This window comes from Lagopus muta, chromosome 10 (genome assembly GCF_023343835.1).
Source record: "Lagopus muta isolate bLagMut1 chromosome 10, bLagMut1 primary, whole genome shotgun sequence".
Taxonomy (NCBI): Eukaryota; Metazoa; Chordata; class Aves; order Galliformes; family Phasianidae; genus Lagopus; species Lagopus muta.
This window is the reverse complement of record NC_064442.1, coordinates 6,630,449-6,656,879: the sequence shown is the minus strand read 5'-3', so window position 1 is coordinate 6,656,879 and position 26,431 is coordinate 6,630,449. Positions and strand designations below refer to the sequence as shown.

The 26,431-nt window shown below is 40.0% G+C and overlaps 1 protein-coding gene across 18 annotated transcripts in view; it reads right to left on the bottom strand.

The window, feature by feature from the left end:
- AGBL1 (AGBL carboxypeptidase 1) overlaps positions 1-26,431 on the bottom strand; it is a 487,401-nt gene that overhangs the window by 330,588 nt on the left and 130,382 nt on the right. For all 18 annotated transcript variants that reach the window (XR_007379113.1, XR_007379116.1, XR_007379112.1 and 15 more), the window contains 3 exons: positions 16,105-16,234; positions 11,275-11,406; positions 7,948-8,124 (listed from right to left, as the gene is read on the bottom strand). Coding sequence is in view for 5 of the 18 variants with exons in the window: in XM_048956254.1 (XP_048812211.1) it covers positions 7,948-8,124; positions 11,275-11,406; positions 16,105-16,234 (439 nt within the window). In the remaining 13 variants the exon portion in view is untranslated. The remainder of the gene's footprint in view (positions 1-7,947; positions 8,125-11,274; positions 11,407-16,104; positions 16,235-26,431) is intronic.

Sequence of the window (26,431 nt, the reverse complement as noted above, 5' to 3'; positions counted from 1 at the left end):
CATGCACCTACAGATTTCAAAGTTGGCGAGAATGAATAGATCTAGTTTGATTTCTTTTTGTCAAGATCAAGGGACCTACAACTGGATCACAGAAGAATAAAGATAGCAGCGTATGTGGCAGAGAACAACAGATTAAACAACCTGGGAGCTACAGCAGCTGTGAGAAGTACGATGCAGAAATCAGCAAAGGGACAGAATGGAGAAAGAAGTGAGATCAGATTTCAATATATAGTTTATACTCGATATTGGAAGCATAAGGGAAAATATTAAGAAAGGGGTTAGAAAAGTGCCATAATTATTTATAGAGAAAGTTGCTCTTTATCATTACCACTCCCTTGAAATAATCAGGCCTCATGCTGCAGCATATGAAGCAGACAGGAGGCAGGTTGTGTGGGCTGGTAGGATTATTTCTTCTTTTCCATGTCTTAGTGTAATTGAATCAGTTCACCACAGCCTGGTTTTGTTCTCTTAGGAACCACGAGGAACCAAACTCTGTATGAGGCAGGATACCTGATGATGTGGACCAATGGTCTGATCCAGCACAGCAAATGTTATGATAATAAGAGATGCAAAATCAATCTTTGCATAAAATCCTGTGTGTAAAAGACTTTGAAATTGTGATGCTTCTAAAATCCATGCAGAGCAAAAGACAGACACAGCTCCTTTAGCCTGTGCTTTTGCCACCTCCCCATTCTTATTTTCCATGCCTGAGGAGTTCATGATTAGACTATGAGCTTCATCAAAGGGCAATTTTCAGCTGCCAAATAGATTTGTACAATAAATCCACATGGGACCAGATTAACAAGCAAGAGAGACATCAGAAATCAAAACCCTAGCTGCTGTAATTCCATAGAAAACTTGAAAGGATGAAGTGCAATGATATTTAGACTTTTAAAGAGACACTGCTAGAATACTACAGCTAGCTTTCATTAGGAATTTTGCTTTTCTGTCTCACATCCTTCCCAAGAGTTCTTCTCATTAGCAGACTTAAATCCCACTGATATTCAAGGTTGCACCATGCAGAACTGTTTAGTGGGCTTCAGTTGAAAGAATAACATTTCATGCAGAAAAAAAAACACAGACAGGTGTGTATGATTGCAATTGTCTGATCTGTGTCACCATTCATTTAATTAATAGAAAATTAAAATTAATCTTTAAGAATATAATTTGCTTCACTTGCGTAGTTTTCTGTTTGTTCTAATAATCTGTATTGTGAAAGTAGTTAGGCCTCTAACAATTCTACATCTGAAGCCATGCCAGATGTTCAGCTGTAACCTTAAACTGAATAAACAGGATTTATAAATGGGCCTGACCACAACTTGACAGTCATTTTCAGCCTTCTAGCTATACAAAATACGGTTTAATTTCTGAATATGGCAGCAATGATTTAATTCTAGGAGATCCTGCTGCTTCTTATAGCACCTGCAAGAACCCACTCCCTTGGCTGACAATGGGATCACATTGGTTGCTTTTATGCCTTCACATAAGTACACTGGTTTTGTTCATTTTCAGATGGTGCCCCAGTAACAGTATCTTGTCAGCTGAATGAAAACATGGGGACAAGGCACGAGTGCATACCTTGTTCCCTCACAAAGTGTGGTATCTTTTCCATGTGGACACAAATGCAATTAATTGCAAATGGACTTTTTGCTTCTAAGCTGTCTGGGTTTGCAGTGTCAGCACCAGGAATCTTCAATCTAATCCCATTCACAACTTCTAGAAAATAGGTATGACAGCATTTCTGGCTCCACGTAGTCTTGTTCTTAATTTCCCTTCTAGGTAAGCAGTTCGATAACCCTTTTAAATCTGTACCTACTACCACCTCTCTTCCAGAGAATATGGAAACGCTGGGCTGCAACCAAGCGTCTAGGAAAGTGTAAAAGTAGTTGAGGGAGAAAGATCTCATAAAAAACCCAAAAAAGCAGAGATATCAGTTATTTACAGTATATTGGAAGGGAAGGGAAAAAAAAAAAAAAAAGAAAAAGAGAAACCAGCATTCAGAAAGGTTCAGAATCAAGGTAACATCTGTTCTCCTTTCCTCAGCCCCACAGAATCTGATGTGTCCCTTAGTTTAATAAACCAGCTGCTAACTAGGAGATGCTCACATCATTTGCAAGTAAAAAGAAAGGATTGTAGGGATTTGTTGGAACAAGCACTCTAAGACAAGTCCCAAACAGAAGTGATAAACAGCAGAGCTAAGGCAACTCCCATTGCATGATAGTGGAAAAGAGTTGAGAGCAAGAAGGGAGCACATGATGGCTCTGCTTTGTTATTCTAAATACATGCACGTGCAGTGTACCTCTACAGAACTAGATGCTTCCAACTCTGCAGAGTCAGATCTGCTATGATCTCATCCCATCATTACTTTCCGTTGTGTTGAAAAAATAAAAGAAACACAAAGCAATTACAAACCACAATACGGGATGGGACCTGATCTCCAGTTACACTGACAGACAGCCCTCAATAATCTATCTCCAGCAGAGACAAAGGAACTAATTTAAGATACTTTTACTTCCAAAGGGCTCAGATTGTACTAGGCTGCTTTTTTGGAGTGGGGAAGCAGAGATTTTATTCGATCAGCTTTGAAATTGGTTCCAAAAGGCAGAGAAGTTAGCCGATTTTTCATTTCGTTGTAGTTGAAGACCATATATATTTCTCCTTTTGTAACATGTTTATATCAACAAAATCTGGGTTAGGATATAGCACTCATTTTTTCTGCCAAGTCTGTGGAGAGTTCTCATCCAAGACTTAGCTCATCTGACTCAATCCAGCCTAAGAGGACCAGAAAACACAGGTTTGTGGCTGCAAGCCACAAGTCATGGTGCTGCGCTTGCAGGCTAATCGTTATGTTACTCTGGCAATCCAAGGAAGATGAATGCTCACTGTCTCCTGGTTGGTTTGCTCCTTCCCACGTGCCTTTGCTCATTTTCTAAATGCCATTAACCTTTACATTGTAGTATTCACCAAGACTAAAAGATACAATTAGAATATCTTGAAAAGTGAATCACAATTTACTAAAAAGAATTGGTGGACATAAAAAGGGCAGGAAAATATAGAAAACAGGAAGCAAACTTTTGCAATGGGTAACAACTAAAGAAAACATAATAAGCAGAAACCTTAATTTAATTATTCAATCCTTAGATTACTACGAGATAACTATTTTTTTTGCTCTTATACTTTTCTTACTATTACATCTGCTTCCAATTTGAGTCACTTTGGACCAGAACTGGAAGCAGAACTATGAAGGAAAAAAACACCATTCTTCTGTATTTCTCAGCATCTGCCTTTGAAAGACATGCCCAGGCCTCAGAGGGTTTGCTAAACGCACATTTTGGAGATCATTTTTTGGAAAGAAACTTCTGGATGCTTGTGAAACTTACCCATACTTAGGAAATGTGTAAAACGTGGGAGACAATGGAAACCAGAAATAGGAAAAGTCTCAGACTTCATAGAAGATGTAAACAGTTTACAGGAATGAGCATCAGAAAGCACAGAATAAACCCCATCTCTCTTCTTTTCCCTTCTGCAAATAGTTGTCAAATATGCTCTGTGGCCAGAACATTGCTGCAACCATTTCTGTTGGTGCCTGAACGCTGGCAAAAGTCCAAATTAAAATTATTTGCAAGCCTGTGCGCTAGGCGTCCAATTACGAGAATGATCTACATCTTACTGGCATACAGAAGCAATGTTATGCGACTGCAAGCTCCCTCAAAACAACTCAATTTCTGACTATTGACTGTAATAAAGTGCTTATGAGTAAGGCATACATAAAAATTCCTCAGAAATACAGTATGCAATATGCAATAATAAGGAAGATAAAGAAAATCTTTCATTGCCTACAGTTAAGTACAAAGAAATAGTGCTGCAATTTCAGGGACGAATGATATATTAGTAACAATATGGTTACTAATGGGTCAATATGGCAATATTGACAGAAATGGGACAGAACAATATGGCAGAAATGGGTCAAACCAGAGCAGTCCACCCCGAAAGAGTAGCAAGAGGAAAGGCTTTCACCTTGGCATCCTGCTTTATTTCTGCCACACCTTCGTGGCAATTCACTGGTTCATTACTTGTATAAAATAATTCAGTAAACACTAGCCAGGTTACAGGGCATACATAATGGCAGCTCTTCCCTTTTATTAGACTCTCATCTCTGCAGTAACTGGGATGCAGTGCTTTTTATCCAGCTCTGCTACCAGTTTATCAGCAGCTCAGTATTTAAGTACTTCCATCTCTGAAATACAAACTATTGGCTCTGATCTACCAAGAAAGTTATCTTGGTTTTATGCCAGTACAGCATTAAAAAAAGATGCAATTCATTAATCTACTAAACAGAGCAAGGCAAACTTCAGCAAGATGGTACATGATTTGTACAACACACGGCACATTACTGATGACACACTCACTCACAAGAAGATGGCTCACAGAACCTTCAGGGACATCTACTCTCTATTTATTTGGGGTGAGTTCTGTAGAGATGAGGGCTTCTAACAGGCAGGCCATGACTTTGCCAGCTACTCCAGCCAGGTTCTATCTGCCAATTGCTGCTGTATCATCAGGCACAATTTCACCTCTACCTTCTCCTACTGTAAATGACTGGAGAGGATGCAAGCAAAACCAAATCAAACCAACCAACAAAAAAAAAAACAAACAACAACAGCTAAGTTATGGTATTCATCACCTCTGGCTTGCTTCACCACTTCAGTGAGCTGAGTAGTTGGACTCAAAAGAGGAAAAACTCTTCCAGAATGAGCATGGGTTCTGTGGAAGAGCATTCCTGAAATTCCCGAAATCCTCCTTTCAACAAAGGTGTTTTGAACTATCAACAATTTCTTATGAACGTATGGCCACTCTGCTTGGTGCTGTTCTGCCTAATTCCAACATTTCTGCAAATCAATGGCTTTCCCCTCTCATCAAGCCTGGTGATAAAAGTTGGGGTATTCTACTCTTCTAACTCAGAAGCATCAGACTGGACAGAATTAATTCTTTTCTTGATTCTCCCAAAGACTTTCTTCAAAAAGGGATCCATGTCACCAGTAAAATCTCCTTCAAAGGGTCCTGTCAAGATATCTGGAATAATTTAAAATCTCATTTGTTACTCCTTGTCGTGCATATCCCTTTGAAGCAAGAAGTTGAAGTCTATTTATATTAGTACTTCATCTCCTCCACCAGGCACAACATGTCAAGGAAAATGCCTTTCCAACATAGCATGTACTAAAAGAGCATGAAGCTGAGTTTTGAGAATTGCTGTGTTGCTAATATACCTGTTTTGGAATGCAAATGTATACACGGCACAAAATATATCAACTTGTAGGATGATGAACACAGTAAACTGAACAGCCTGGTGCAGTATGTTACTACAGGGGTCTTAACTAGTAGGCCAGGTAACAAAGAATCAAGAAGAATAAAGTGTATCATGATAGGACACGGTAACAACAAAGAGACACACAAGTTTAAAAATGAATCACACGGAAGAAACTTATAAGAATATCCATATGTGTTAGTGCAGATTTGATTATTTTGGGCCCATGATTGCTCCTGATTGTACCGTGTAGAACCTCTCATGGTACAGCCTTACATTCAGTATTCTACAAGCCAAATAAGACAAGATGGCTCAACATCTTGCAAAAGGAGGACAGCAATAAAAACCTGGAGGGTAATAGTTCCATTGAAGGAGTAATACACACTGCTTTCACACTGCGAGACAAATGATAGGCAGTTTCTGAACATTTTTTGTTTTGATTGTGTGATTGTAAACTGGTAGAAGTAGGAAGGAGAATTCCTCATTGAAATGGGCCGCTTTGTTTTAAGCAGCTTTCAAATGGAGACACTGCTGTTCTAAGACTCAATTGGACAATCCAGACAAAATGAAAGAGTCTGGACTTTTTTTCCCCTTCTTTTCTTCTTCCTCATGTTGAATAAAACCTTAGATAAGATCAATAGTTCCTTTAGTTTTATGTTTCTCTTCCTTAAGGGTAGATGGCTTATTGCATTTCCATTGATCACACAGACAGAGAGATTCAACAGAGACAAGTCATCTTTTCTTTTGCTCTCATTTCTGCCCTCCCCCGTACTATTGGAAATCAAACGACTTTTAATCGAGGCTGGGGTCACAACTGTTTCTCATTTACATATCACTAGTAACAAATTCATACCTTATTTTCCACTCACTAAAATGCTTTAGAAATGAAAGTCACATTTCTATCCAAGATATGAACACACTGTGCCTTCAAAAAACTTTAGGAACTTCTTTTCTGGACTTTCTATCAGACAGGCTGCCTGTTGGTTTAACTCAGCCCTCCTACAACACTGCTCTGTGGTGAGAGGAGGCTCACCTGAAGCTCTATGCATTTAATACTTAAGCCTCTTGCAGTCTTTTTAAAGCTTTCTTGTTTTTCCTAAATTCTTTGCAAACTCCCTATCAGATATGGGCAACTCCAAGCACAAGAAGTTTGTATCTCAGTTTACAGCCAGCAAAGCAGCCGCATTCACCATTACTTTCACCATTTTCAAGCAGGAAGAAAGATCAGGATCCAGAACTGCTATCAACACTATCAGAAGTCTGACCACCAGCTTACTAAGTGGTGGTGGACTTGGGAGACTGTTGCATAAAACATTTTAAATCTGCTGGCACACACTTAAGCAAATTTGGTTTGAAGATACTAAAGGCAGTAGAGAGCAAATCATTAGACATTGATAAAAACTGATGTCCAACTGCTTTTAGATGTTACTCTGATTATCTAGGAAATGAGTTAAATTCTCCATGGAGATCACTAGGAGTTTTACCATTGATATTAGTCAAGGTAGAATTTTCCCCCACTGTCTATAGGTTTAAAATCCTGCCACAACCTGTGGTGCCTATTAAAAACCCATTAGCACTTCTCAGAGTAGGGAGCACTAAGTATAGTGCTCAGGGCAGTTATACTTTCTTTCTTTAAACTGTCTTCTGATATTTCTTCTGCCTTTGCTATCTTGGAAATAATGTGTCGAGCACTGTTAAAACAGTGTTGAGAACTTGCTGGCTACATTCTATGGAATATAAAAGGATAGTATAGAGCTTGAAAAGAACAACAATTTGAATATCTTATTGTTATTTGTAATAAAGGCTCTTTCCTTAAGGGTCTTTTCAGATCCTTAACCACATATTAATGCTCTACAGATGAGGATTGCTCCCTTGTGGGAGAAATAAGGTGGAGCACGGAATCCCTTCCAAGAAAGCAACAGGTTTGGGAAAGGAACAAAAAGAATTCACCATTTGAGTAAGTGGAGAATTAAGAACAGCTAAACACATTACCAGAGTTCAGACTGTGTACTTCAGAAGTGCCAAGAGGCTCCTGTCTCAGATGCACTCACTCAGCATAAGTGCAGTCCTTCCCACAATATCTAGAACCTCATTTGGTAACAAATTGGTCCATCTAGTTCATAGTCAAAGCCATGGCCTGAGCTCACAGATCAGCTACCTTTGGCTGATAGTAACAAGAAATTCTAAGTGCAAAATTCTCAGTGCAGGCTCCTAAGTTTAGCCAAGCAAATGCTCAGATTGACTGCAACAGAAAGTGTATGACTCCTAATATTCATGTTAATTACCTTAGACTTACCTTAGACTGTGAATACCATTAGACAAAAATACTCCGCATCATCTCAAAAACATTCCTTCCTTCAGCTCAATGCTTTTGGCATTAGACTGGAATTTCTTTTTACTTCAGTGTCAAATGAAACCTCATAGCAAGGAATCCACTTCCTTGGCATGGAAGATTAAAGGAGAGAGGGATCATGGAAAGATTTAGCTGAGAAGAAACCCAGAAGGCACAGCTATACTCGTATTGTACAAGGAAGCTGGCAATATCAAACAGCAAGAAAACAGCACTCTCTCTTTATTCCTCCAAGCTCACGAGGCATGCATTAGAAGGAGGGTGGATGTAGTTCTTTGAAAGATGTTCTTACTTTGTAGAGGCCGTGGCTGCAGCCGCAGTACGTGCTCTCCATGGTGTAGCTCCTCAGCACACCCATTTCCTGCCACACCACCACCCGGGCCGTCGACTTGCGGGACTTTTCTACAAGGAAGCTGCAGCTGTTCATGACAAACGCAGGGGCCACTTTGTCCAGGATTTTAGGAAGAGTCTATGAGAAAGTATCAGCAATTAGAAAATGAATTGAACAGATGCACGTGCATTTATATCACCCACACATCTACAGAGACCTATGCTTTCTAAAGTGCGTATCACCAAATCTATCTGTAGAAACTGTCACTGTGATGTTCCAACTAGTGCCAAACTGGACTCATCTTCATCCCAAGTGAAATCTTCATATTCTAATGTTTGTTTGTTTTTTTTTTCCCCAGTCACAGACAAAAATGCTAGAAGTACATTTGGTACATCCCATCCAAAATGAAGTATCTGCACACCAAATAGTTTTGGATTGCTGAAGTCACAAAGTTTTACTTTCAAGCCGCTTCAACCTTACTTACATTTCCCTGTTCTGCCTAGCGGGTTGCAGTCATAGCTTTGCACACAATGTTTCCATTCTCTCCTTTCCAGCTCCTTCCATTATGCATTCACAATTTGACAAGGGATTCAGCTACAGGAAGAATTTTGTTTGAACAAAGCACATAGCAGAGAAAGGGAACGTGTAATCCCACTGAAGGTCACAGATAATTATAGGAAAATAGAGCTTAACATTTAACTATCTTGCATTGTGAAATAAACCAAAATATTCTCATCTGGGATCACATGGTACATTGGATACACTCCACATAGAAAATGACAATAAAGAGTAAATATGAAAATTCAGTAAAATTATCTCTTAGCTCTGAGTAATTTTCTTATTCTAGACATCATTTTTCTCAACAACAGCCTATAAAAACTGCTAATACACTGTGCTATCAAATATTTCTATCAGTGTGGATGCAACACTTCTTCACGCTACCTGTAAAAATATATTCTAGATACATTAACACTAGGTGTGCTGTGTAGAAATTGGGCTTTTACATACATATGCACATACATGCATATAAATGGTAGTACTTCCATGCTGCCCAAAGACCATCTGGTCCATCAAGTGAAGAGCAAGCAAAATAAGAACTTTCATTATTTCTTTGATGACAGCTTTCTTAAACTTCTGAATGGAATGGAATCATCCAGAAGGAGCTTCTGCTCATTGCTAATGGCATTTACCCTCGAATTTCATTCAGTTTGGGTGGTGAAAGCCAACCAGCTAATTTCACTTTCCAATAACAATCAGTGAAACTGATTGATTCTAAGCAATTCTAGTTCCACTCTGTTGAGCTTTACGTCATCGCTCTGTACAGGAATACATGGTTTCATCAAAATTGAAAAAGTAACGTTTAATGGCAGGTCTTCTCTTAAAGCATGACTGATGCAGATGATAAATCTTTGGCCTAAACTATTCTGCCATATCGACTGCAAACATCTTAATCATACATACCTCTGTAATAAAGTAAATGCTATTTCCAGTATATCCTATCTACAGCTGTGAACAGACCCTACCAGTTCTGTAAGGTGCAGATCTATAGATCCATAAGATCCATTCATCAGATGAAAAAACTGATGAATAGGAACAAAGTGAGAGGTTACATTTCAAGTCTGAGACCAGCATGAGCCTAACTCTTAAGTCAAGATCTGCACTGTGCTATTAAGAGCTACAGCATTCCTTTTCTTGTGAGAATACTGAACAGAGGAATCTTTAAAATTGATTACTTGCTCTGGACTAAACATTCACTGCTTCTGAATTGCCTCCAAAGTACAATTTGCTGCAAAATATTACAATTCCATGCAGCACTTCCTGGTTTTCCTGGAGCCAGGTTAAAAATACAGCACAGTCACCCAAACAATTATAATCCTGAGCACAATCATTAGATCCAGTTAAACCGTGCGTGAAGGCCCAGATAGTTTTCATTCTGCCTTTATCTGAAGCAGCACACAGATTTTTGTAAATATGAAATACCATAATCAGATCCCTAATCCAGTTTAGTCTTTAAAAACAATTGAAATTATATGCATAATCAATCTTTTACATTTGATTAAATAGAAACGCTGGCAGGTAACAGTAATGTCTCTGTAGTCAGGACTCATTTAGAAGCATTAGCAAATCTGAATTTAATATTCTTTTCATTTCACCAGCTTTCACTGGATTTCACACTAATAGTTCTTTCTTCTCTGCTTTTCTCATTAATTATCTTTCAATTGTATTTTTGGGATGGTGAAAACACATCTTTTCAAAGGATTCTTTTATGACAATACATTAGTATAACTGCACACCCTGTCTCTCACGCAGCTAGATTTAGCATGCACAACAGCAGGGGTGCTGCTCCTCATACAGGACCCCTGTCCATAAACCTCCATTCCCATATGGTCAGAATGGAATTAGGATTCTTTACTGATGCCCCTTCAGAGATTGCTGTCCAAGGGCCTGGAATGGCGATTAAAAGGAGAAATCCTGAAGCTGGGTTTTGCGACGCCAATGCTATGCAGTCATCTGAGGCCAAATACTAGAAGGTAACAATGACTCTTTCTCTCATGAATGGTCAAGGGCTACAGCAAAGGCTATTCAAAAATCACAATTTTCTCGAGGTACTGCGTTCATGTTTTTGGGAAGTAAATCCATCATGGAGGCCAGGATCATCCCCAATTACTCATGGGAGGAAGGACAGAAACTTCCCATATTGTGCAAAAGGGAGAATTCTAATCACAAAATCTTTCATCTAGGCCACTGCAGATTCTTGGACACCCTTGGAGACTTGCTCTTGGTTTCTTCATTGCAGATTCAAGACAGGCACCAGATGCTGAAAGCAGCATTTGAATTCTGTTTGTGTAACAGTGAGCTATCCTCAGCCTTTTCCAGCTCTCTGAATTCAAATACAACATGTGATGTTCTGATTGTAAGCCCCCTACCTGCTTTCCTTGTGAAACAAGTGTTTCCACAAGGACTTCTCATGAGTTGTGGATGAGAGAAGCACACGTATACTTGGAACTTACAAAACACAAAAATACAACATCCCTATTAGTCAGTGGCTGAAGACAGTAAAAGAGCATCTTAATAAAACGAAATAGAGATCCACCTATTGACAATATTATTGCCGATAGCTGGTGCATGAAGATACCAGGAATTATTTGAATTTTTCTGCATCTCTACTCCTCTGGAGAAAGAGAAGTTTGCACATACCTACAGAACTTGTGATCTGACCTCATCTTAAGGAGAGGTGTAGGTGTACATGTATGCCAGCAACTGCAGAAAGGAACAAAGTGGACCTACCCTGTAGCCAACATCTTCTGTGATAACTGCTGTGTCAACCGTGCAGCCTGCTTGCCACAAAGTCTCCTTGATGCTGCAACCATAGAGGAACACATTCTTTTTCTGGGAGTGGCCATGGTAGTCACAGAATACCTAGAGAGGAAAAAAAGGGAAAATCTTGAATACTGAAGTAAGTTTCCTGGTTCTTCACAACAGACACTATAAACACTATATGTGAACAATTCTTTTCAGTTCTCTTCAGAAAAACTCAGTGCTCTGGGCCCAGCCTATAATCAGTGTCAAACTTTGTTAGTCAGCTGTACCTTGCTTTATCTATTGGATCTGACATGATCTCATGAATCCAGTGTCAACACCAGTGCATTTCTGTCTACAGCAGAAATAAACATGACACCTGTGCAAGATTCCATGCCAACTCAGGAACCTGAGAGTTCATGGTAACTTATGATACAACACAGCAATTTGTCAGGCTCCTCTGACTTCTCAACTCCAGCATTATCTTCAGCAGATTTAAAAACTGCACCTTTCCCCAGTAATTAATCACCTTGGCTTCTTTAAATTCAAAAACTGTGCTATGTATTTTTCAGGAAAATGTAATTGTGCAATTGTGTAAAAATGTATCATATGTGGTCAGATCCTTACTTGAATTCCTGGACATCAAGCACAGAGCATTATCTGTCTTTGTGACAAATAATCTGATTCCATACTCTATCATACATTCCATAATCTATCTATCTAATCCATCTCTCATGTCATATAAACTAGGTACAAGGTACATTACAGGTTTTAATGGAAGTTTTGATTGCCCTCATAGGCAGATATCAACTCCAACAAAAATGAAAATCACGATTTAATGACCCAAGAGGTAAATATTGACACAAGTGTTAAATAATAATCAATCTCATTGCCCTCAGAAATATGAAGTCAATACAGACTGCAGTTACATATATTCTCCGTGCCTTTATCAGGAAAACTCAGAAATCTGTCAACGAAAAGACAAGGATTTCTGAAGAGAAGACATTGGTTCATTTTAAAACAATATTTAGTGCTGATTAGAAAGGAACTTCATGATCTCATTTAAATAGTTTATCAGAGACAAAGGGACAGGTGTCAAGAGGTAGGGAAGAACTATGGATCAATTAAAAAAAATGAGGGAGAAAAATATGTATTCTTGTATAAGCACAGACAGATGGAGTAGCTCAACTTCTTCCACCAACTGTTAAGGCAAGTTTTAGCCTAGTATGCTTATTTACTAGTTACACTGTAACTGAGTTTAGCTGCAGCCGGTCAGGAAGTTTAATAATCTAGGAACTGAGTATTTAAATACTTGCAGCTGCTCGGACAAGCTGTACACTGACTGGAGATGCTAAGAAACACACAAAGATTCATCCCACAAGTCCTAACTAACCGCACAGCTGTAGCCACAGAACACCCTGAGCTGGACAGGACCTGCAAAAGGATCACCCAGTCCAACTTCTGGCTCCATAGAGACCATCCAAAATTCAAACCATGTATTGAACCTTCCCCTCTTGACCCTCCCCTGAGGCAGCTCAGTGCTGTTCCCTCTGGTCCTGTGGAGTCACCGGAGAGCAGCGCTGAACCCCCGCCGCCATGAGCCTCCCCTCAGCTCCTCTGCCCTAGGCAGAACAAACCAAGGAACTCCAGCAGCTCCTCACACACCTTGCACTCCAGATCCTTCATCATCTTTGCAGCCATCCTTCAGGCTCTAACAGTTTTACCTTCTTATCTTGTGGCACCAAACCTGCACGTAGCACTGGAGCTGAGACCACAACAGAGATGAGCCGCCAGGCCATGTGCACACACAGGGCTTATGCAGCCCTGCACTGCAAGCAACTGCCTGAAACACAGGGAATTATCCCATAAAGGCCCCTTCCAAACAGCTGCATTTATTAGTTCTTTTAATGACGGGCATTTTTCCAGTTAGCGTTCCATCTATGCTTCCAGCAATACAGACATAGATTAGTTTAACCACAGGTACCACCTAGAATTTACTCCTATGAATATCAAAGAAGATTTTATAGCTGTGGTTCTATTTCGAGGCAGAGATCCCAGCTCAACCGGGTATCAATTACCTGCCAATTTACAGAATTACTAACATGCAGGATGCATATATTATTACCTAAAAGATTACTTATCGGAAACCACACAGGGATGATCAGCTGCTCAGATAGCTTTGCTGCCTGATAAGTAGGAGGTCTATAATTCTGCATCTCAAGAAACCTGCCAGTGAGTCCCTAAGTGACAAGTCAGGAACAAGCGTTCCATATTAGTACAGGATTATAAGAGCCAAGCTCTGTAACACCACTGTTTCATGCCCTGGGATGTATCACTGATTGCCACCCACCTCCACAGGAGAGAAGTCAGCGCTACTGGAAATATTTCCATTCCATTTGTGCATTGCATAGACCTTCATTTTAATTAATTTTCCTGAATATTGCAGTTATTCTCAATGTTTATGACAAACTGCTTTCTTTTATGATACATTCTTCTGCTCTATTTTTATTCTACAGAGCAGCTTAAGCCTCAACATTTAGCCAAGAAAAAACTGTATTTTGTAGTTGCAGCACCCAATGAAGAACTTTTCTGGGGTTATGTCTGAGCAACCACAAGGCAAGCTTGGGACCTACCTACCCATTTTTCTCTACTCTATGTATCTTGTGCAGCTGGGATACTAACACATAGTCAGATTCCAAGTCTTGTGCTCACTGGGGTATGACTCAAGATACACATGCAAATTTTGATCTATTTAAAGTTACATACCAGCATTGAGCATCACAAAGGTAAGGACCTGCTTTCAAACTCAAAAACAATCCCCCTCACAGACTCACTCAATGACTCACAGAATCAGGAAGCTTTTAAAACAAATGAAAAGCAAACAGAAAATGGAAGCAAAAAACTCTGTTGGCAAACAGAACATTTTGAAGTTTCTGTATTTTTTCTCAAAAAACTCCATCTTTCCTCAGTAGCATTGTGAGAGCACCCAACCTGAGTCTCAAGGTAGACACATCTAGCATTGTTTGCTCACAAAAAGCTACATCCTTCCAGTCAGATCTGTTTCCAAGCTTAACACAGAACACCTTTGAAAGAAAACACTGCTTGGTGTTTCCTGGTCCCTGGGAGCTTCTTTCTGTCCCCTCCAAAAGTAACTTGCTCTTCGCTGCAGCTTGATCTCTGTGTATGAGCTACACTTTTCTGTTGCATACTGCACCATTTCCTCACCACAAATGCTCAAGGGGAAAGCAGCATCTCTTTCCCCCTCAGTCCCAGCTGCTCCCAAGCTCACTCTCTCATACTCCCACTGCTCTCAGTTGGCAAGAAATCCCCCGCAGTGGAGAGCTGCAATACCACAGAGTACATCCAGCCCCTTCTTTTACCAGGGTTTCCAGAACCAACAAGAGAAGCAAAAAAAAAAAAAAAAAAAAAAAAAAAAAAAAAAGCACTTAGAAGGCTGTTTTCTATGGCTGAAGTTACCAATTAAAATGGGTTTGGCTTGAAATGCTGTTAACTTTGAAGTTATTTCCTTTTCTCTTTCCAGCATCTTTTCTTTGCTTTGAAGAAACTGCTTGCCCATCCCCAGTATAAATGAAACTAATCCACTCCACAGAAATCATTTGGCTATCAGTGAAATTGGCTTCATGGCATCGTGGCAGTGAGTGCAAGGCAGAAGAAACCCAGCTCCCTTCTGTAGTGGGGAAAAGGCATTTGTAAGCATGTAAAAACCAAAATCAATGTACTCTTCAAAGGCAAAGAAAAATCAGTTTACCACGACTGACACACTGCCTGTGAGTGAGAGAGATGATACGATCAATAGTCTTACTTCACTCAGCAGGATGAAAACTTCCACTGGGCGCATGTTCAACTTCATGCATTTGGATATGACAGGGATGGTTCCGATAAATTTAAATTAAAAAGACCCAATAAGATAAGCATGGTAAAACAAAACTGATCAGATGTAGCTCAAAACCCAAATAAAATGTAGGTGAGTAAACTCTCAGCTGCAAGTTGAACTTCCAATAGATTCCTTGGACTACAGAGCTGAACGTCAGGGGTGTTGTTTCGGCCAAAAATGGCATATTTCCACAAAAATTCACTTATAGAAACTCACAGACATTTGCACCTTGTCTGAGGATTTTCTCATCAAGACCAGAGGGAACTGTGCATCTTTGGACATTTCCTGCCTAACTGGGGCTATGAGAGGCCAACCTGCCGGTCCATCCGCTTCCATTCCGTTCATCGACATTTGAAACTCTCAGCATTTTTTATCCTGAAGTCTCAGAACTATTCGGTCTACTGAGCACCAAGACAAAGCAGATGAGGATAGATCCCATATATATCCCAGTAGCATCATCCTCATGAACTTCTGGTCGAAGTCGTTCTCTTCTCACTAAAGCAGCAGGGAAGTTCAACCATTTTGAAGACTATCTCCTGTGTTTCTGTGATTGCACAGATTGCTCCAGCCTCAGCTTTTGCATGATCCATGCAGACCACAGAAGACTACAGGCTTCAGCCTTTACAGAATTTCTTCTGTCATTGCCAGAAGGACAGCAATAACCTACTACCAATATCTAGCTTAGTTGAAGTACTTTGAGGATACTAAGGAGCTTTAAAGAATTTATATTCACATTGCAGGTGTGCAAAGACTCTGAAGTTTGGAGTTGGTTAGAAGATTCAGCAGATAATCCAAGACTTTCAAAAACATTCCTGAAGGATGAAGGTGTAACAGCATAGGATGCTTTCCAAATCTCTCCAGCCATAAAGCAAGGCTGCTCACACAACTGCAATAAGCAACAGAAGATACTGGGAGTTACTCACCAGAGGGGCCCGGCCGATGCTGCGCAGATAATACAGAAGACCTTTGGTGTGGTAAATTGTTGGATGAAGCTGAGAACTGGGTGTCAGCCACTGTCTGTTCAGATCATCTCCACTCAAGGAACAACGGTGGCTGAAATCACAAAGCAACACATCACAAATCCCTGAAAGAAAAGCTGATTCCAAAGAGTTCCTGATTCTGGCAAGACCTGGCACAATGATGGGGAATGTCAATTAAAATAAAAGATCAAAGATTTTTAACATTGCATTGGAATGAATCAACAGTCAGTACGCTGCAGAGGTGCGTGCCGCATGCAGATTTGATCATTTCCTTTCCTTCCAGAATTCACACAGTTACAGCCCTGAAAATAAACGCAGATTTTCCTTTACCTAAGTACACACACAATCAGGACTACTTACAAACAAAATTATCTTCGGAAATGCTCTAAATTCTGTGCTATCTACAAAACTCACCCAGCTTACATGCAGCAAAGGCTTCTCAAAACCTCCACAGCAAATAAGTACATCCAACTCCTACTCATTCTAATTGAAGACAGGTGCTTGAATCTCTTCGACCAGTCTGAAATATGTATGCACTTAAATGAGATGAGCTGGATATCTCATTTAAGCTCCTCCGCTCATGAGAAATGTAGCTATCTGAAGCACATCAAGAAGATCTTGATGCATGCTACATCATTATGTGGAACAATTACCTAGATTCACTGCAAAGACTGAATAAAAAGCTAAATAAGGATCTTAGATTTGCAGTGAGAAAGTGTTTTCATTAGTTGGCTTGAAAATATTCTGCTCCTGACTCAGTGATCAGTGAAAAATTTTGCAGGATATTTGATTGTAAGGAGCAGTACATCATTGTGCAATTTTGCAACATCTGACTAATTTCCCTCATTAGTGACTGTGTGCACTGCAGAGCCTAACTATTTTAAGTACTGGACAAATTCCTACTACAGAGTTACACCCAGCTTTGCTGTTCCAGCCTAGCAACAGAATAAGTACAGATGTATTCCTGGGGACACAATCTGGTGCTCTTCAGGCAGAATCTTGCATTAAAATTGGGGTGCATTGCATCCAGCAGTTTTGACATTATCAGTGCCTTGCAAATGATGCTTGCAGAAAAAAGATCTTAAAACTGGAATACTTGAAAAAAATACTAGATACACTGGAGAACTGGTTAAGAAAGGAAAACAAAGAAACAATAAAATTCACTAAAAATGTCATATGATTTTAATGGAGGAAAACAAGGTCTCTGATGCCATCTTGGGGTTTCTGGCAACATCACAAGACCCATTCTGACTTTAGTTCTAGTGTTACCTGAATTCCCTTCTTTCTTCATAACCCATAGCTGCTACATTGCTCATTCTGAAAGTTGGAAAATATTACCAGTAGCTAAAGCACGAGAAGCCACTGAATGCTTCTACCAAAAATTCCATGTGAAAACATGACCACCTCTGTTATGTTCCTTCATAGCCCTTCAGGCAAAGTTACCTGTAGGTTCACCTCTCCTGACCTGTAGGACATCAGATGCTCAGCTGAGATTTACAAGTGTATTTCTGCTAAGAACTTGCGTACGTACACAACTTCCTTCCAGCAGGTACAACTCCATTTTAAAAGTCACTTAACAAAAAAAAACACTTTGTAATATATATATATATATATATATATATATATATATATATATATATTATTTTCTTTCAGAACACAAGAACAAATGCATGTTCTTTTAGAAAAGGATGCAAGAAAAAAACTCCTAATCAACTCTGCAGCATTGCAGTGCTTCTCACTGCAGCGCCTGGTTCTGCTCTGGCCTATGCTCTGGGATGCAGTGCTGGTTCACAAGCACAGCTTCTACACAGGATGCTGACATGTCCATAGCTCACAGTACCCTCACTCTTTGGACAGTCTTCACTCTGCCCATGTTGCAATTTACCAATTCCATAAGTCTGATAAAAAAGGAGGCTCTTCCTAGTGGAGACCCTATGACAGTTCAATTGCCCCATGCCATTCACAGGCAAAGCTGTTATTTACAGCAGGGAAGAAAGGTAAATTCTCAGCAAGCAGGCAAGAACTGGGAGGCAAAGTTCAGTTTTGTTCCTCCAATGATGAACATCTTTGCTCATTTAAATGACCTTTAAACATTAGTCCTCTGCCTGGCAGCTTGTAGCCGCAGCTCTGAAGGAGATGCAGAACTTTAATTAAATTATGAGACACTGATTTTTCCAATCTCGCTCTCTCCCTCTGATCATAGTGTTAAAGGCTGTTTATTTTTGGAGATCCCCACCAGCTCTGCTCCCTTGTTCCTTTCCTCCTTCTCTTCCTCTCCTAATGGCGATGACATTCGCAGATAATGGTTTTGTCCGTTATGCTCTGCAGCCAAGGGTGAAGGTAAAATATTAAGCTGATCTCAACTGCTGATAGCAAACGAAGGGACTGGAAAGCTGAGATTGGCTTTCTACGTTTGGCAGGATTTAATGAAATTCACTTCTCAAATCAAAAGGCATTTCTCACAACGTAGTTCCATGCTATTATGTTTGCTTTAAATGCTTTATGTCTTCTCTCCTTTGCAGAATTAGTGAGACTACATGACAGCCTGGATGGGACTACGAGCAGCTCAAACCAAGTGATGAAAATGTTTGCCACAAGGAATTCCAATAAAGTAAAGAAAACCCCACCTCTATCTCTATACAGATTACCCGTAATTAAATTGTATTTCCCTTGCTCACAAGTCTGATGCTTTGGATTGAACTTTTGTTACAGCTCTACTTCCTTTTCTACATTTAAACAGTTTTTCAATGAGGGTCAGCATGTGGGACAGCTGTTAGCTGCCTCTTGGACTATACTGCTTGGCTACCAGAGCACAGCAAAAGGAAACTATTTTCTCTTTTGTTCTACATAAGAACTGAAGTGGCTCCATTAAACATTTCAGCCACAACCTTTGAGAGATATGATCCATTAGGGCCACTGCAGAAAGGATCAGTTCCACAATTTGAAGTAGTCTCTGCAATTATCATGTCTCTCCCACCAAGCAAGACCAAACACTTTTGACCTTCTTACTACACAAGCAGACTCTAGGGCTGTAACGTTTCTGTGAGTAGCTCTAGAATAACTCAAGAAAACTATGGAGCTGGTAGAAGATAGGATCCTCTAAGCATAACTAAGCTGTTCTAAAAATGTATGTAGCCAGAAAACACTGCCACAGTGATACACAGCAAAGCATTCAGCACTCACAATTGTCTGAGGAAAGAAATGCTTGGGCAGTCTGTCTTTCAGATAGACTAGTGCCATGTGTCCCTGGAAAATGAACAAAGTATTCAAGTCCAGACCCTGGAGCAAAGATCTGATGGAACACATACAACTCTCCTTTGACTGTCTGTGAGCGCAGAAAATTCAACCACAGGTGAATCTGTTGATGCCTGTTGGTTGCAAATATCATTACACATCATCAATAATACTCCTGCACCTCTACAAGCCTCACCTCTGAAGATGTATAAAGGTAGGTAGTCATTCAGAACTGCAAATGGGAGAACTACTCTATGAAAACCGGATCCTTAACATCTCCAGTTGATATACACCACAGTCATAAAGATGAGGTTGCGTTTTCTCTTCTGAATCCACAGGCAGTAAATGCACTTCTAAGAAAAGCATTAGGTCTTTCTCTGAAGGCAGGGACACCTCAGAGGGAGTTAATGAGAAATAGGTTAAATTGCTAAAGCATGGATTTATTCAGTTAAAAACAGAATAATATTTTAAGTCTGTTTGCAATTGAAAGACTTAATCTTGCACCTCGAAGTTTGATGTTAAGTTTTACTGAACATTTGTCTTCTTTGTCGTCTTACCCTTAGGCCTGCTTGACTTAAGTGCAAAGCAAAAGATCCCAAGCACCTCAGCTTCCAACTTTACTGAATTCTGAAATGTGTTTGGACTGGGAGACACTACCTAAGGCTGGCTACCTAAGGGAGCCTAACCTAAGGGAGCTACTACCTAAGGGAGGCTAACCCAAGGCTGATACGGTCAACAGAACTCTTCAGTTGGCTGTGGTAAGACTGGATCAATGCCCTGCATGGAAAGGAAAATGAGAGGGGAAAAAGAGAGAAGGGGGAATACAGAGGGAGGAGAGGAGAAAAAGAAAACAGACACCAACCCCTCCCCCCCCCCCCCCAAACAAAAAAAAAAGGAAAAGGAAATACAAATAAAGACATGGGGAGGATAAATACAGTGCACAAGATATTAGACAAGGAAGAAAGCGAGAAATGGAGAGAGAGGAAAGTCACTTTTTAAAGAAAAGATGTTGCTGTGCTTGGAAGATAAAATGATTCAAAATCTCCTGTCCATTACAGATAAATGGAAAGACAGGGCCCATCATATCAAATGAATGATGTCAGGACTGATAATAACAGCACCTGGGGCACAGTGAACTATGAAATCTAAAGGGATGCATTGTGTTTGATATGTAGAGAGCAACATCACCATTCGCTGTGCATCTTAAAAGCAGACAGCAGTACTAGCACAGGATAAGAATATCTATAAAGGAAAGTAGGCACAAGTAAACATCAGGATGCCGTTGAACAGCATGTGGCAGCCTCAGACAGACACAGCATGCTGGACTTATAAATAACTACTGTCTACCTAGGATGGAAGCAAAGGAATATTTGCATTAAAGTGTTTTGGTCTTACAATTAAGAAAGCTCAGATCAGCCTGAGGTGTGAGTACATGTGGGGAGGGCAGGTGGAATCCTCAATTTTCTTGATTGTTAATCTTCTCAGAGAACAAGCCAGTGATGTTAGGAAGCAGCAGAACCAACAAAGCCCTCCTTCATAATTTAAAGGAAGATGTGACAGAAATGTAAATATTTTCTTAACAGCTTGAAGTCCATGTGCTGGAACTGACTACAGTCACCATGCATTTACTCCATGGAGAAGCTCATCCAATGCCATCCAGTCACTGCATTGTAGCATGTTGTCCATGGTCATTCTAGAAACAGAAAGTCCCCACAACAACATAAATATTGCACATATGTGTGCAATCCAATGAAACACCAGTTTATGGCAGCTAACTAATCTTTCATTTTCTGAAATTTCGGTCTTAATTGCATTAGGGAAATTTTGGAGTGCTGAAGACCACTTTGTAGAGCTCTTCATATAATCCATTTCATTTTATAGCAGATAAATACATAGATAAGCACTACAGCATGCTACAGCTGGAATCAAAAATGGGGAATTAGAGGGCAAGGTATTTTCCTACTGTGCTCTGGGCTGCATCATTAATTTCAGAGTGAAATTTCTTTCCCATCATTAAAGTGGGCTGCTTTAAGTTCCCTCTGGGATACCTCACTTTTGCATTTTGGCAAGCTGCGAGGTTTCATTGAAGAAAAGTGATCCCTTCCCCAGTTACTGCAAGAAGCAAAGGGGGCAATGTTCTTTCTTTGTTCAGGGTCTGAAGTTATCAGATTTTCATTTTTTTCACAGTGAAATATAGGTGAATAGCTCCAAGGCATATATACAGACACCAGTGACCTAAGCAGTTTCCATCTACATTACTGCAGCTAACAATTCACTACTGTTCATATACTATTCTCTCTTCTGACTGCAAGCAGTAGGAGTGCTAAAATTCCTATGAAGAATCAGGATAAGAGCCATCTGCCTTTCCAATACAACCAAAGCAGACAGAAGTTCAGGAGCCACGTCTATGCCACATCTCCTCTTCAAGTTGTACTCACCTCATTTCTAAATTGCATTTATTCTCCGCTCCCCCAGAGCCAAATCCTCAAGCTTCATTTGCACCACACCTTACTTTCACACTGTTTTCATCTTAAGGCCACAGTGGCCAATGCAGGCTTGATGAAAATCAAGGTCTGTAAGTTAACTCCTCCTAAGCAAATACCATGAAGGACCAAGCAATGGCAGTTTCCCAATTGCACTGTGACCCCTTGCTGCCATACTAGCTTACCTCCAGGCCTGTAAGATGAAATTGCTTACTACTACCTTTTCTTAATTGCACTTTTCACACACAGTATTATCTTCTAGATGACACCTGCACTATCTGGCTGCCAACCAATTGAACAAGGCCACTGGAAAATCCTGACCACTTTACACCACTGCTGCTCTATGACTTTTCCATTTCAGCACAGATTAATGAACCCGTGATGTGTAGTGCTTCCTCTTGTGCTAATGGTATTCTAAAGAATCACTCCACCAGCTTCTTCTTGCCTACCCACATTAGAACACTGATGCTAATTAGCATAATGAGCCTTCAGAGTTTCACCTTCTACATCTGACTGATTTTTTCACAGTGGACAATTCTTACTTCCCAAGATAAATGACGTAGTCTGTGCTTTCTCCTTTTGGTGGTGTAACTGTGCCTCCTCTGTCCTTGTTCAGCTCTGATAGGAGAGTTCCTTTTCTCTCAGTGGACACATTTCATTAAGACGCATTTTGTTACAAACCAGTTAGACAGAATGAGATCTGCATCACTCCCAGCTAACATTGTCAATGTCATAATCAAATGAGACAAGAAGTTCACATGACCTACTGAAAGGTGAGTTAACAGCATTATCACAGATGAGCTAAACTACCTCCTCAGTTCCACATGAAAGGACGCTCATCAGATTTCTACTCTTTTAGCTGCAACAACAGTAACTAGCAAATAGGAGAACAAATTCACCTGCACTTGGTGACACTTTGCACTGTCATTTATGAGGAAAATGCAAGTTATGATGATTTGTACTATTTTATGGAGGAGTAAATAAGGATTCAGGGAGCTGCTAAAAACTGAGTTCTCAGTTTCTTGACATCTACCATGAGATTGGCTCATCTCTAGGCTCTGTTTGCAATACCTCTGAATACTTTGTCACTGATAATGCAGCCCTAAAACAGAATTTTTAATCATAAGTTTTGACTAGAAAAGTAAATCTTCAACTCAAGATTTTTCTTTTAACAAATACCTGCTTTCTGCAGGAAATAACAGCTTTTCCTCAACACTCTATTCTCTTCAAAACTTTCCATCAAAACTTCAAATTGGACAATTCAGAACTTTAAACTGCTTAAGAGATGCCATCAGCATACAGCAGAAAACATGCATTTAAGGATTCTTGGGTACTCATTCTTGTCTGCCTGAGGGTCTCGCTGTCTGGGCCACACATCCTGCAACACAACTGATAGCTTTGACAACAGTAATTCAGTAAGATGCACAATTATGGTGCAGCATGGGAAGCAGGAGAAGCCAGGACAACGAGACAGTCAAACAAAGCTCAAATAGCACTGCAGTGACACTTCCAAATGGAAGCGCTGTTTTTAAATGGGAAGGTTTGGCTCCAATTTTGACTACTGTTCATTGAGAAGTTTTCCACTAGGAGAAAACATTTTTTAAAGACAGCCTCATCCTCCTACAAACTATTTTAGCTAATCCTAATTTTGCAGGCATAAATATTGACACTCCTGCAACAAGGCAGCATATCAGTGAAAAACTAAGACCAGAATCTAAGGTTTCATGATAACAGACTGAATAACTAACATTTTACTTTTGAAGTAATGTCCTTTAGCCTGCTTCTAAGCCTTGTGTTCTTGATTTTCTTAATTTAAATGTGGTTTGCAATCATATACCTGAAGAAGGGTTCTTAACTGACTTAAGCTAGTTGCTCACATATGGATTGCATTGAGTTGATTTAAAAATCTGGTAGTTAAATCAGTGCAATTTCTGTATACAAATGAGCACTGAGAAATGCATTTTCTAGATTGTTATAAAACTTAAACCAAAATAAGTGACACGGAAGGGCAAAGTGTGGCCCCATACATTAAAAATAAGAATTACAAGCAGACCGTCGAGAAGAGGCCAAGAATAAAAAATAATTTAAAAAAAAAAAAAAGATAGAATGTGCAGAGATCTTCAGATCTATTAGATTTTCCTAGGATCTTTATGCAGTCCCATAGTCCAGTAGGTAGCACTCATTCCTCCAAGCAAGAGGGAACTGAAGACGTTAATAAGAACGGGAGGAAAAAAAAACTCTCAGAGCTGATGCTACGAATCAGAAATATTCTGCTAACAAATTACAGAATAATTGAACTAATCCAAAACCATTTCCAGTGAGTGGTGAAGAACCCTTGTACTTATTTTTTTAACAATGAGAGTAATGAAACAGACACTGCACAAGGACCACAGTACAAGTTACTATGGTACAGTTCCTTTCTGGACCATCACTAGGTCATCCTGGTCTAACCACGTCCAACATCATATAAGAGATTTCACCCAGATTGTAACATCCCACTCCCATGGGCTAGGCATTGATTCGGGCACTGTGCGCCTACCTCACAAGAGAAGCCTTTGGAAACCTGGAGGGCCTTTCCAGTTTGGGGCCTGCAAAGCTGTGTGTGTATCAGACTTGTTTCAGCAAACTGACACCTCACAGCAAAGCAAGACAGTGATTTGCCAGCTGGCACTGAATATGGGAAAAAAGGAGAAGAAAAACTGGCTAAGAAGGAGGCAGAGATGGAGGTGAAGATGAGATGCTTTACATTCCCATTCTCCATCATTTCTCAATTAAAAACAGGCAGCGGGGATGAGACTCTGCAAATTGTACCTGTATGATGAATAAGGCTGCAGAATTCCCAAATAAGATGCCTATAAGCACATTTTATTCAATCCTGTGGGGGGCTGGAAAGCTGTCCTGTTCTGTCATTTTCTGAAGCGAGGTTAATAATAAATTCTTTTTTTTTTTTTTTTTTTTTTTTTTTTTAAATAAAATGGCTGCTCTAGATTAGGCTGTCCCTAAGCAGTAACGCTGCTTATGCTCACACATTCACCCTTCAATATGAGTTCTTGTTGCTTGGGATAGATGGTGTTTTTTTCACCAAACAGGACTGGTACAAAGCAGGTTTATTTCGGCACCAGGTTGCTCAGAGCAGCACAGCAGCACAAGGAGAGACCTCGCAGTACATGAGGCTGTGATGGGATTTACGGTGGAATTGACCACAGGTTGACATCTACAAAGACATACTATACTTCCTCCGTCAGTAAATTAGAGTTCTGACAAAGCACCATTATCTGAAATATGCTGAGTGGTAGCTTACAAAAAAAGCACAAACCTAAGAACCCAGTTTGCCAATTCCCCTCTCCACAGCAGGCACAGTTAAAGAAATCAACGCTAGATTCTGCTAGTTGCTCACATTGGAGGAGTTTTCTCTTCTTCTTTCTACTTTCCTCCCCTTCTTTTTACAGTCACGCTGTAAAACCAGTATGACTGATCATCTTGCTACCGATGCCTACAAGTACATTGGAAATTCCCACTGTAACAGGCTACACACACGGTTATATGGCAATGCCTGCTAGCTTCACAGGCTACTTGCCTGGCAAATACAATCTCTGCAATAAAATAACAATACCTCACAGGTTACTCAACAGTCATATACACGAATGCAAGCTTTTCTCCTTTCCCAACACAGAATTTCCAGCTCTGCCTGTGAAGACCACTAAATAGTCAGGAGTCCCTATGAAACAATTTGATTTCTTTGTAATAAGTGCTCCTTCCTGTAGAGATAAACAATAGTTATGGATCGGGTCTGTTTTCAATACAGCTTCCATGTCAAAATGGAAAACAAACAAACAACCAGCAAAACAAACAAACCAACAAAAGCCTTACTTTCGAGTTACACCTGACTTTGAAGGGAAATGCATGCTTTCTATTTAACTAGACACACATTCCATGAACCCTCAGAGATCAGGCAACAGCCGTTCCACCATCACTAGAAAAGCATTTGAGGGACTGATCGGCCATTGAGTAGAACGAGCAGGCACAGATAATCAAAGCAGTTTGGGGTTATATCTGTAGATGCATTAAGTTGTTTTATTTACTTCCCCTTCTGCATATGCACTGTATGACTTTAAACCTCAGCTGAATGCTAATTCTGACACAGAAAAAAGCAACCACTAAAACAAATTGCACTTACATAACTGCTCATCCAAGCACAGTGTCTCTGGGCACTTCACAATAGTAAAGTTAAACGAAGCATTCAATACACACTTATTAAAATAAAGTATTCACTGGAGAAACCTGACGGGCTTTGTAGAGGTCTGCAAAACGTTCAGAAAAAAAAAAATAAATTAAAATATCCATACAAAATCCAGTAACAGATAAAATCATTGTAAAACAAAACAAAACAGACCCAATTCTCCAAGAAAACTCACAAATCAGCAAGATTGGGCCAAATGTTTAGGAGAGTCCACGCAAGTGGTAAGTAAAGCTGGCAGAGAAAACTGAGGGTGCATAGAGAAACTGAAGACTCCTAGGAGGCAGGATTTGAATTTGAGGGGAGCCAAAAGATT